This window comes from Carassius carassius, unplaced genomic scaffold (genome assembly GCF_963082965.1).
Source record: "Carassius carassius unplaced genomic scaffold, fCarCar2.1 SCAFFOLD_57, whole genome shotgun sequence".
NCBI lineage: Eukaryota > Metazoa > Chordata > Actinopteri > Cypriniformes > Cyprinidae > Carassius > Carassius carassius.
The window spans coordinates 1,387,205-1,399,279 of NW_026775196.1; the positions used below are offsets into that span (position 1 = coordinate 1,387,205).

The window sequence follows — 12,075 nt, forward strand, 5'->3', positions numbered from 1 at the left end:
GTTTTTTATTTGATTATTTCACTTATTTTCTGTCCCTAAAAACTAATGTTAGACCTAAATAAAAACTGAAAATCACTGTTTATTGTATTTTATCTTTATGTTATTTGTTTGTGCTGTTTCTTGTAGTTAGACAGATTATTCTTTTTTCTTTATTTTTATTTGACAGTATAGCCTTGTGGAGGAGTACAAATATGCCAAAATGAGGCTGGAGATGATGCTTAAAGAATCCTGCGATCCCTGTTTAAGAGATGCTGCTCCAACATTGGTGACAGGGAGCCTGCCACCTGTGTGCAGCCAAGACAAACCTCAGACATATCCTGGCGTGTTGTAAGATCAGTCTGACACAGGGAAGGTACACATGACTGTAATGAGTAGTCCACTGAAGGTGAGCGTAGATGAACCCAAGTGCAGTTTGTTTACAAGGTGTAATCCAAACAATAAACAAAGACATGATGAGGTATGAACAGACTTGACTCGAACGGACATGACTAAAACAGACTTGACTCACCAACAACAGGTACATACTTTAAAACACGACAAGGCACAATGGCAAAAACATGACTACTTAAAACAAACAAAACAGGTCACACGACAAGAACAAACCAATGGGAAGCAAGACACATGACAAAACCAATCTGAACATGACACAATAAACAAGAGGAATCAATAGCATGAAGACAAGAGGGCAAGGGAAGCATGAAACTAAGAGCATGAAACAAACTACAAAATAAAAAGACATGAAAACAATGAAAAAGAAACAAAACCCAAAACAGACATTACATATTCCCCCCTCTTAGGGCGGCTCCTGACACCTTAACAAACAAAACACAAGAAATTCAGGAGGGTGGTAGAGCAGAGGCGGAACAGGGGGAGGGATGGAGGGCCAGGCCCGTGACAAGGAACAGGACCTGGAGGGTGGAGCAATGGAAGGCCTGGAGCTTGGAGCAGTGGTGGATCAGGATCATGAGGCAATGATAGACAATGGAGCAGAAGGGGACCAGGGTGAGCAGGAAGCCAAAGTGGAGCAGAGAGTTTTTGCAGGCCTCTGTGGCCATGACAGGACAGACAGTGAGTTCGTGAATGACCTCCGTGGCCGTGACAGGACAGGCTGTGAGTTGGTAAACGGCCTCTGTGGCCATGACAGAAGAGGCAGAGAATTCATGGATGGCCTCCTTGGCCATGACAGGACAGGCAGAGAGTTTGTGGATGGCCTTTTTGTACGTGACAGGACAGTAAGAGAGTTCACGGACAGCTTCCTTGGCCATGACAGTACAGGCAGAGAGTTCGTGGACGGCCTCCTTGGACATGAAAGGATAAGCAGAGAGTTTAAATGTGGGTGTCACCACCTTGGGAGGTGCTGCAACGGAAGCCGCCTCCTCTGGAGATTCTGCAGTGGACGCCGCCGCCTCTGGGGGCACTGGAGTGAGTTCATGGTCAGGAGCGGCCTCAGGAGCAGACTCGTGGACAGGAGTGATCATTGGAGCACAGTGTGCAAGCCACATGCTCAAAGTGGCGACTGCCATTACTGGAAGTACTGAGCCCATGGGAACAGTCTCAGTGACTGCCAAGGCTTGGCGAGAGTCAGGCGTGGCGGCCATCTTGGCCGTGGACTCAGGTGTGGTGGCCATCTTGTGTGAAGGCTTTGGCTTGACAGGCATTATATAATCAGACTCAGAAATGGTAGCCATGTCATGACGAAGCTCTGGAATGGCAGCAATGTTCACCCATCTTGACTGAAAAACTCCTATTTGCAAAATAACGATTTAAACCAATCTAGAGCTACACCACTTAAACCAACGCAATGTTCAAATCGATCAGTGAGAACAGCATGGTCAACTGTATCGAAGGTGGCCGTTAAATCTAAGAGCACAAGAACTGCAGAATCCCCTAAATCACAGGATATAAAAGTATCATTAAAAACTTCAAAAGTGCAGTCTCTGTGGAATGGCATTTGCTAAATAACTTTGAAACTGGGAAAACAGTTACAACGAATCTTGGAGATTAAAGGCAGATTAGAAATGGGCCTAAATTTTTTTAACACACGAGTCTAGATTATGTTTTTTGAGCAATGGTTAAACTACTGGATGTTTTAAACAGTCAGGCTCAATAGACTGTGATTAATTATAATCAAAAGATAAGGAGCAACATCAATAAAAACTTGCTTAAATAAAAAAAGGATGAATAACATCCAGAAATGAGCCAGAAGATTTAAGTTGCTCAACTACTTCCAGCAAGTCGGAAAGTGAAACCAGTTTAAACTGACTAAAAAAGAAGGTAGTGGGAATAAAGTGGTTTGCCGGTTTAATAAATAAGAGTTATACCCAATCGGAGATCCCTAATTTTATTATCAAAAAATAATACAAATTATTCACATTATGGAGAAGAAACACAAGGAACAAGACATTGGTGTTATAGTGAAGCACATTAATGTTCAGTTTGCTTGGATGCTACAAAAAGTACGTAAACAAGAGGCTATACATGATTTCTGCATTAATGACATTTATTCATTTTTTCTTTGTGTTCTCGGCATAGTGTAATTTTAACAGAAATATAGTTTTACTTATATTAGATATTCATGATCGATCTTCAACATTAAATGGCATTGAGAACAAAGTTGTTCTGGGCAAACATGCTTAGGTTTATTAATTTATAAACGGTAATGTATGTGATGCCCTTTTTCTTGTTTTGGTTACATCAACTAGATTAACAGATAAACTAAAAAACCATCACAAGTAGGAACAGTAATGGACAGTGATGCAATTTTTTGTGATTTTTATTATGTTGGAAAACATTTTAATATATATACAGTATATGTAGAATTTGCTATAAACTCTAAATATTTATTCTATTAGAATTTGGCAAAATTTTGAGTTATATTTTTTTAACGGTACATATAGATTTTCTGTAATCAACCATGTAAAACTACAACATACAAACAAAGTATTGATCTAAGAATTATTGTACTATTTACACACACGCACGCACGCACACACAGAGAGAGAGACAAGAGACATCAAGATTATGAATCTCAATAATGGAGACAATCAACTAAATGTTTCATCCTGCAATGCATGCTGGGTAACACATAATAACAATAATTATAACATATTTATTGTCACCATTGTTTGTCACCAAATTTCAGTTTAAGATCTCAAAGTCAGAACATATTGCAGGTTAGCAGGCAATAAATGCAGCCAAAAGCCAAGCCACTTTCATGGAACCTAAAACCCATGATTGGTGCAAACTAAACTGAAATTTACCTGGCTAGCCAGCTAATCCGGCTTCATGGTACAGGCCACAGATGTTTGATCAATAGTCTCTCTACATAGCAGTTTATAAAGACAGTTGGCATTTCACAAGTTTATTTTCTTTATCGACAAAACAACATGTCAGAGACAGTTTAGGATAAAGAATATTGACATTGTTGCTGTTAAATTACATGGTGTATTAATAATGGCGGAGAAAATTAATAGTTTCTTAAGATTTTAATTGCAGGTTAAATTCTTATCCCTGATTTGTTAATCTTTGTTTAAAAGTGGAACTCAACTTAATTTAAAAATAAAACCCAGATCAACAAATCCTTGATTTGCTATGAACTTAAGGATTTTATAAATTAGTGACAGAAATTTTAAAACATAGAAAGCCAAATTAATCAGAATCAGAAAGAGCTTTATTGCCAATTGTGTTTACACACACGAGCAATTTGTCTTGGTGTTAAAAGCTTCCAGTACAGCAAGTACAAACATAGTGCAGAAGATACATAAAAATACGTTAATAAAACACTACTGTTAGAGAAAATAGACAATAAATTATTAATAAAAACAGTAATAAAAATATACAGAATAAGGAGAAATGTCCATTGAAAGAACTGTGAATCTGTATATGTGCTATATACAGATGAAGTTATTTACAGATGTACAGTACTGAGGTGTCATGAGTTGTTCAGGTGGGATATGGCCTGGGGGGGGGGGGGGGGGGGGTTTGAATAATGATAATAAAATTATTAGAACAAATGATTAAAAAAATTATTCTGAAATAATCAACAATCAGTTTATTACTTGTTCTAATAATCTTTGATCAATCAATTCTCAATATACTTGTTTTATGCAGCGTTACAGATCAGAACTCGAACTACTACTCTGTAAATACTATAAAATCTCAGACGTGGATTTTTTTATGCGCGGTTAGAGAAGAAAAATGAGTGAAACTCTTCCCACATGACGGACAATGATACGGCTTCTCTCCAGTGTGGATCCTCTCATGTATCCTCAGATATTCTGAGCGTTTGAAGCTCTTGTCACAGTGTGAACACTTGTAAGGTGTTTCTCTAGTGTGAACGGTCCCGTGCACTTTCAGTGCACCATCCGTAAAAAAAGCCTTACCACATTCAGAGCAAACATGATCCTTCACACCGCTGTGTCTTTTCTGGTGCAATTTTAAAGTACTCATCGAACTAAAACTCTTTCCACACAAAGAACACACATAAGGCTTTTCCTTTGTATGAACTTTCATGTGATCCTTAAGGAAATCTGCCCTAAAAAACTTTTTACCGCATTGATCACAGCTATATAGCCTTTCTCTAGAATGAGTAAGAAGATGTACTTTATAAACACCTGATTTTATGAAACTCTTCCCACACTGATCACATGTGTGTGGCTTTTCTCCACTGTGGATTTTCATGTGTTCTCTAAGGCCTCCTTTTTGAGCGTAACTCTTCCCACATTGAGCACAGATGTGCGGTTTCTCTCCCGTGTGAATTGTCATGTGTTCTTTAAGGTTTGTTTTATGTATGAAACACTTCCCGCACTGATCACATGCATATGGCTTCTCTCCAGTGTGGATTTTCATGTGTTCATTAAGGTTACCTTTATGTGTGAATCTCTTCCCACACTGATCACATGTGAACGGCCTCTCCCCAGTGTGGACTTTCATGTGTTCATTAAGGTTTCTTTTTTGTGCAAAACTCTTCCCGCACTGATCACATGTGTGCAGCTTCTCTCCAGTGTGGATTTTCATGTGATCATTAAAAGGTACTTTTTGTATGAGACACTTCCCACATTGATCACATGCATATGGTTTCTCTCCAGTCTGGATTTTCTTGTGTACACTAAGGTTTCCTTTTTGTGCAAAACTCTTCCCACATTGATCGCATTTGTGTGGCTTCTGTGCGGTATGACTTTTAATGTGTTCAATAAGGTTTCCGTTTATTGTAAAAATCTTCTCGCACTCATCACATGCATACGGCTTCCCTCCAAAATGAAATATTATCTCAAGCTCAAGATTACGCTCGCATGTGAAACCCTTTCCACAGTGAAAGCAAGTGAAACATAAAATGTCGTTTTTCAATGAGGAACTCCAGGATATATCTTCAGTTTTGACCTGATGTTTCTCCCCTGCTTCAACCTCCTTGTTCTCTTCTTTTAGGTCTAAAAAAAGTAATAAATAAATGAATAATATATATACTGTATTACTAAAATAAATACATTTCATTTAAATAAAAATCAAAGAGAGAAATAAGGAAAATAATAATAATAATAATAGAAATATGAACATTCTGATACGCTCTGAATTTGAATTACTGAATTATTATTTTTAAACATTACAGATTGAACATTTTTGTAATTCACAGACGAGGCTTAAAGGGGTAGTTTACCCAAAAATGAAAATGTTATGTTTATCTGCTAACCCCAGGGCATCCAAGATGTAGGTGACTTTTTTTAATCTAGATTAATCTCACTGTGATCTTGAAATTAATCTAGATTAAAATGGCTCATTCGAATTCTGCCGACGGCACTCAGAATATGTGTTACCCAAATAAAATTGACAAACAGTAAATCTTTGAGTAGGGGTTTATTAAGCTAGGTGGTGCATTAGAAATGTACATCTCCTGTTTCCAAAATACATCACAAAGTGCTTGAAAAAGTTGTAAACTAATTCCACATTGCACAAGGTGCAAACAACCTTACGCCTGTTTCACACATACTCCGTCTGCAGTGTGTACGCGTTGCATATTTTTTAACGCACCCATGTTAACGGATTCCAGTTGCGTTCCAGGAGCGTTGCGTCTGCAGCAGTGCAGCGATCCTTTACGTACCGAGTAGTGAACTGCAGACGCGTCCTGTGTGAAAGCACATTGAGTCCGTGCTGCACCACATACGTAATGCACACGGACTGCATACGCACTGCAGACGGAGTATGTGTGAAACAGGCACACAGGGGTCAGCGGGGACCCGGTGAAGGTTGTACCAGTTTGAAATTGTTTAATTTGTATGTTCGTTTATTTTTATTTATTTGTGCTATTTACACAATGTTTGTTTTTTTTCAAGTTTGTAGGTGTCAAGGTACAGAAACTAAATAATTAAATGTAAAATAGCACTGGATAGTCTTCAATGTATAAATGAAATATACAATCAAACCTACATTTATTCAGACACCTTCAACATTTCTCACATTATTACAGTTTTGCTATATATATCAAAAATTATATCTGGTGTCTGAATATTTTTTGGTTTGTCTGTTAAAACTACAAAGTAATTCAGTCAAGAGCAGTGAGTGATTTTCATTTTCATTTTCTTGGATTAACATTACAGCAGCCAGTAGCTAAATTAGGCGCGGTCACTTTAAGAGACGATGAACGCATCCAATATAATACACATCCCATTTTTTTCCTCAACTGTTTACTTTCACTTAAGAAATAACTGACAGTTTTTTCGAGCATAATTTCCAAGGTGGATATTTTGACATATTTCGTATGTATTTGTCGGCACTAGAGCAAAAATAAGCAAGTTTGATGTTCAAGTGTTCAATTTGTTCGTTCAGGTGCAGGAGGGAGTTCAAGGAGAACTTCGCAGAAGAGAGCTCGGTTCAGTGTCGCTGTCCGTGATACATGACTCTCGATCTCTCTCGTGCGTACCGAACACAGCGCGCGAGTAACCAGCTACTCTCTGTTCAGCTTTTCCGCGTCTTATTTTTGGATGCTTTAATGTTTAAATCGACAAGCGGTAACGCTTAAAAACACGTGAGAAAGATAAGCTTTCGTGACGATGTGCAGCAGTGGCCCGTCAACTGTCCTGAGCATCTTTTTAGGCTGGCCTCAGCCAGTCGGTTATATAAAATATCAAGGTGAAAGTCATCATAGCTTGCTTAGTATAGACCCAGCTCCCAACCCGACTTTGAGAATAGATTAACGCCAATATTTTTTTTAATCGCCCGATAAGAGTCTCGCGTTAACGCAGCATGATAACGGCCCACCACTAATATATATATATATATATATATATATTTACCTCTGGTTCATGCAATGTTAGAACTGTTGTTACTTGCTTTATGGCGGATCGCAGACTTATAAGTGCATTACCGGCACCCATCTCTCAAGTGGACCACTGACACTCCTAATTGAGATTCTAGATAAGAGTGTCAATAGCCACATTTCCACTGTCGGGCCAGTGCGAGCCAGGGCTTAAAGCTGGCCGGGGGGGCTAATAGCCTCGGGCCAGTAGCCACGAGGCCAGAATAGCGCAGGGTTTCCTCAGTCAGGGTCTGAAACTCCGCTGCGCGTCACTAAAACACGCCCTTTACACGCCTCTCAGAACAACGTCATGCAACCTCATCATTTCACCAACAAAGAGAAGTTATCTGAAAACTAAGAAGTCACTGGAACATGCGCGATCACAAAACGAACATGATAAAAGTGGCCGTTTGTTTGCATGCTTTGTTATATATTCAAATTCAAAAGCATCGATGTTTTAGCTATAGAATAAGTGATACATTAATCATATTGATTTCATTTATAAGGACTCAAAATTAATCACAAATAAATACACTTATTTCTATTTTATTTATTTATTTTTAACGCTTATGAAAATAGCCTGCTTATTCATTCGAGTCTGTTTCTGTTTATTTGTAGCCACCGTAGCCTATACATTTAAAATGAATGATAATATCTCTATTTTTATAAAAGCTCCCGAACATAAAACATTATTATATTTTTTTTATGATAGGCAACGTGAGCTAAACTCTCGAGACGAGGCTTGTGACAGATAATATGAGTTACTAAATAAATACACGATTGTGATAGAGAATAAGAAACTGACGTCTGATTTCTTCAACCAGAAATGATCCGCAGTGACTCTATTTTTATAAAAGCTCCCGAACAAAAATCATTGTTATATTTTGATGATATGCAACGTGGAGCTAAACTCACGAAACGAGACGACAGATAAAATGTTACTTAATAAATACACGATTGTGATAGAGAATAAGAAGCTGACGTCTGATTTATCCAAGCGGTCATATTTACCATGTTTACTATGGTAATGTTAATTTTTAGCGTGCATAGTCTTTAACAACACTTATAAATATTTCTGCCTTGTTTAGTGATTATAATCCACATCGGATCAAGTTATTTCAAACACTTGCTGCTAACTAAGAGTGAGTTTTGAGCTCAACTTATTTTATAAAGTCTTTAATACCGGTGTTAAAGCTGTTATCTCTCTGAAATGATCTGCAGTGCTGAGCTCTCTAGACGCGGAGAAACTCGGCCTTTGTTCATAACCCCTCCTCTAGCCCCAGCTGGCCCGCTTTGGCCCAAGGTTTTCGTCGGGCCAAAAAAACCTGGCCGTTGTCCCCGAGGAAGCCCCGGCGAGGCACGATCAAGCCCCGGAGAGGCACGATCAAGCCCCGGAAGTGACAGTGGAAACGCGACTGGCCCTGGCACGCACTAGCACGCCCGGTTTAAGCTCGATACTGGAAACACGGCTATTGGTCCATTTAAAAGATAGGTGGTGGTAATGCACTTATATGTCTGCGATCCACCAATAAAGCAGGAAGAAGAAGTTAAGCGCGTTCACAAGAGTTCTAACAGTTCAGACATTGCGTGAACCAGAGGTAAAAATATATATATATATATATAAATAAATTCTGTTCAGTTTCTGGCATAGACTGTTTGTTTTGTGTCTTTACACATCAATGTTTCGTCACAAGCTGCAGGGTTTAATTTGGATTTTTCTGTGCATGTTTTTTTCTCTCTCATAGATTCTATGCCCATTTATAAGCATTGTAGACTGAGAGACTGCACCAGCTGAAGTTAAAAATCATACATAATTTGTGTTCTACTGAAGAAACAAAGTCACCTACATTTTGGATGCCCAGGGGGTACGCAGATAAACATCATTTTTTTCATTTTTGGGTGAACTATCTGTTTAAGCCTTGTATCAGACTAAAATGCACAGGTGCATCTCAAAAAATTTGAATATCATGGAAAAGTTCTTTATTTTTTGTAGATTAAAAAAAAAAGCTATCTTGCTTATATTCTGGATTCATTGCACATAAACTGAAATATTTCAAGAGCTTTTTGTTTTAATTCTGATGGTTACGATTTACATCTTAGGAAAATTAGAAATTCAGCATCTCAAAAAACTCAAAGATCAAATCAAACAAAGATTTTAAAATAGAAATGTTCAAGATCTCCACAGCAGGTTTAATTATGCACTCAATACTTGGTTGGGGCACCTTTTGTATGAATGACTGCTTCAGTGCGGCGTGGCATGGAGACGATCAGTCTGTGGCACTGCTGAGGAATTACTGAAGCCCAGATTGCTTTGTTAGCACCCTTCAGCTCCTCTGTATTGTTTGTCAGATGTTTCTTATCTTCCTCTTCACAATACCCCATAGATTCTCTGTGAGGCTCATGTCAGGTGAGTTGGCTAAATTGACTTTCATGTGAAAAGAGGACTGTGGACCACTGAGCAACAGTCCAGTTCTTTTTCTCCTTACCCCAAGTGAAATGCTTCTGATGTTTTCTTGATGCGCTGACTCTGGCTTTTCCTGACAATCTTCCCAAGCCTGTGGTCATCCCTGTTGCTTGTGCCCCTTTTCCTACCACACTTTTTCCTTCAAGTCAACTTTCTGTGAATATATTTTGATACAGCACTCTGTGAACAGCCAGCCCTTTCAGCAATGACCTTCTGTGGCTTACCCTCACCCTCCTGTTGATGATTGTCTTCTGGACAAAAGTCAGAAGTATTTCCCATAATTGTGGTTGCATGTTCTAAATTAGACCAAAAGGTACCCACTATTTATACTCAAAATTAAACGAATCACGCTCACAATGGAATATTCTAATTTTTGGAGATACTGTAATTTTTTATTTTCCAGGGTTGTAAGTCATAACCATCAGAATTAAAACTTAAAATATTTCAGTTTGTGTGCAATGAATCTATCACATAATATTATTTATTTATTTTTTTTTTTTTTTTTTTTTAATTACAAAAAATAAAGACCATTTCTATAATATTCAAATTTTTGGAGATGCACCTGTAAATCTGAACTCTTTCAGCTAAATGACTTACTTAAATATCCTTACTAAATTATGGCCTATTCCTGGTTTACAGTAGTCTAAGCCCTGTCTGTGAAAACTAGGCTAATGTCTTATTTTTTAAATACATATCAAATTTTTGTTAGTTTTTTAGCAAGCAAAAACATCTGCAAATGGGGCAAGAAAAACAATCTTTAATCTAAGGCTAAACAATATATATTTTTTGTTTGTTTGTTTTGTACCCCATTTTCAGATATTTTTTGTTTATTTTCAGTAAAAATAAACACAATTTGGAATCAGGAAACACAAGACATTGCATCTTAAGTCATTTTACTTGTCATGTAAACGCATCCTGATTCATATATATATATATATATATATACTAGAAAATAAGCCAAAAATACTCAAATTTTTGGAGACAGTTTTGAACACTTATTGTCTATGTACTTCGATAATTGATTGTGGAACATTTTTTATCAATTTTATTTCTTCAGCTTTAAGAATTATAACCTTATTAAAGAATTAAGAACAAACACCAACCTATTTGTTGTTCAATATCTTCCTGTTTTATTCTGCAGGGCTCTGGATCATTCATGTTTTCAATTTTCTCACACAAACTTAATCTTCTTCACTTTTAGGCTAAAGGGAACATTCCAGCATTTATTGGTTAAGCGCTTTGAAAATGCTGAACTGTACGTGAATCGCTGAAAAATAAAATTAAAGTTATTAAATTCAATGCGTTCATCATCAAATTGAGTGTTACAATCAAACCTCTTCATATAAAACACCCACAGGCCAAGGATAAATACAAATAACGTGAATTTGTTAGAAAATTTGACTTGATCAAGTGACACTCAAAAACAATACCATTATTGCTCAAAATTATCTAAATAATACACAAAATCACAGGTCTTGAATGAATTTAGCATTAACTTTCCTCGCATTGTTGTTGTCTGCTAGGCTTAATGTTTATTTCAGTCAGCGGACGCCAGAAAAGACGCACAAACAGCGCTGAACCAGATGAAAACGATACAGAATGACTCCGTGAAATGCTGCTTTAACAAACTGTGTTTTATAATTGTACATTACATGAAGCGCAGTGGACCGATTGTCTTACCTCGGGAGACCCAACGCTGACTGATGACGCTCACGCTAGAGGTGACGTCGTCTTCTTGTGTTACGTAGGATCTTACGCAGATAAGCGCATTACCGCCCCCTATTGACGAGTGGACCATTGACACGACGAGCCTGACATGTGCCTGTTGTTTTTATCCTGCTTTGTCACACGTTTCATATGTAATATCTGTCACGTTCACGTAGTGAAATATAAGCATTTCAATTATTGAATAGGTTTTTATTTTTTTGGATAGTGGTTTTATACTACCCAATATAAACTACATGATATTGCAAAGAACCAGCTATCGAAGTACAGATGACATCATTGCAACATATCATGAAACATAAATTGTTCCTTTATTATTATCATTATTATTATTTAAAAAAATTCAACTGATAATAAGTAGATCATATATAGTAAATGTGCTAAATCCCATGCCCCTAGCAAATTTATGATTGCCAGCGATAATAACTATAGCAACATTCTGGAATATCATGGTTGTGGTTTAATGACCAAATACTTACTGCAATTAAATGTATTACATAAAAAAAAAAAAAAAAAAAAAAATTTTTTTTTTTGATAATTATGAAGGGAAAGGGCATAAAACCGATCAATGATGAAATAAGACAATTGCTATAAAAAT

The 12,075-nt window shown here is 37.3% G+C and overlaps 1 protein-coding gene across 2 annotated transcripts; it reads right to left on the reverse strand.

Moving 5' to 3' along the window:
* Positions 1 to 3,652: 3,652 nt before the first annotated feature.
* Positions 3,653 to 11,031, reverse strand: LOC132137554 (gastrula zinc finger protein XlCGF57.1-like). 2 transcript variants are annotated; one of them, XM_059547602.1, is made up of 2 exons: positions 10,856 to 11,031; positions 3,653 to 5,426 (listed from the first exon to the last, which is right to left on the reverse strand). In XM_059547602.1, the coding sequence occupies exons 1-2, from the start codon at positions 10,908 to 10,910 to the stop codon at positions 4,159 to 4,161; spliced, it is 1,323 nt and encodes a 440-aa protein (XP_059403585.1). In that variant the 5' UTR covers positions 10,911 to 11,031; the 3' UTR covers positions 3,653 to 4,158. The 2 variants fall into 2 exon arrangements, with proteins under 2 accessions (XP_059403585.1, XP_059403584.1); XM_059547601.1 differs by lacking the exon at positions 10,856 to 11,031 and adding an exon at positions 9,775 to 9,993.
* Positions 11,032 to 12,075: the final 1,044 nt, after the last annotated feature.

Bases quoted from the DNA above. Each gene is read 5' to 3' on its own strand.
- LOC132137554 (XM_059547601.1), bottom strand. From the start codon at position 9,853: ATGACCACAGGCTTGGGAAGATTGTCAGGAAAAGCCAGAGTCAGCGCA. The intron at 5,427-9,774 runs GTAAGGAGAAAA...TACTTTTTTTAG, and splicing joins TCAGAAGCATTTCACTTGGG to ACCTAAAAGAAGAGAACAAG.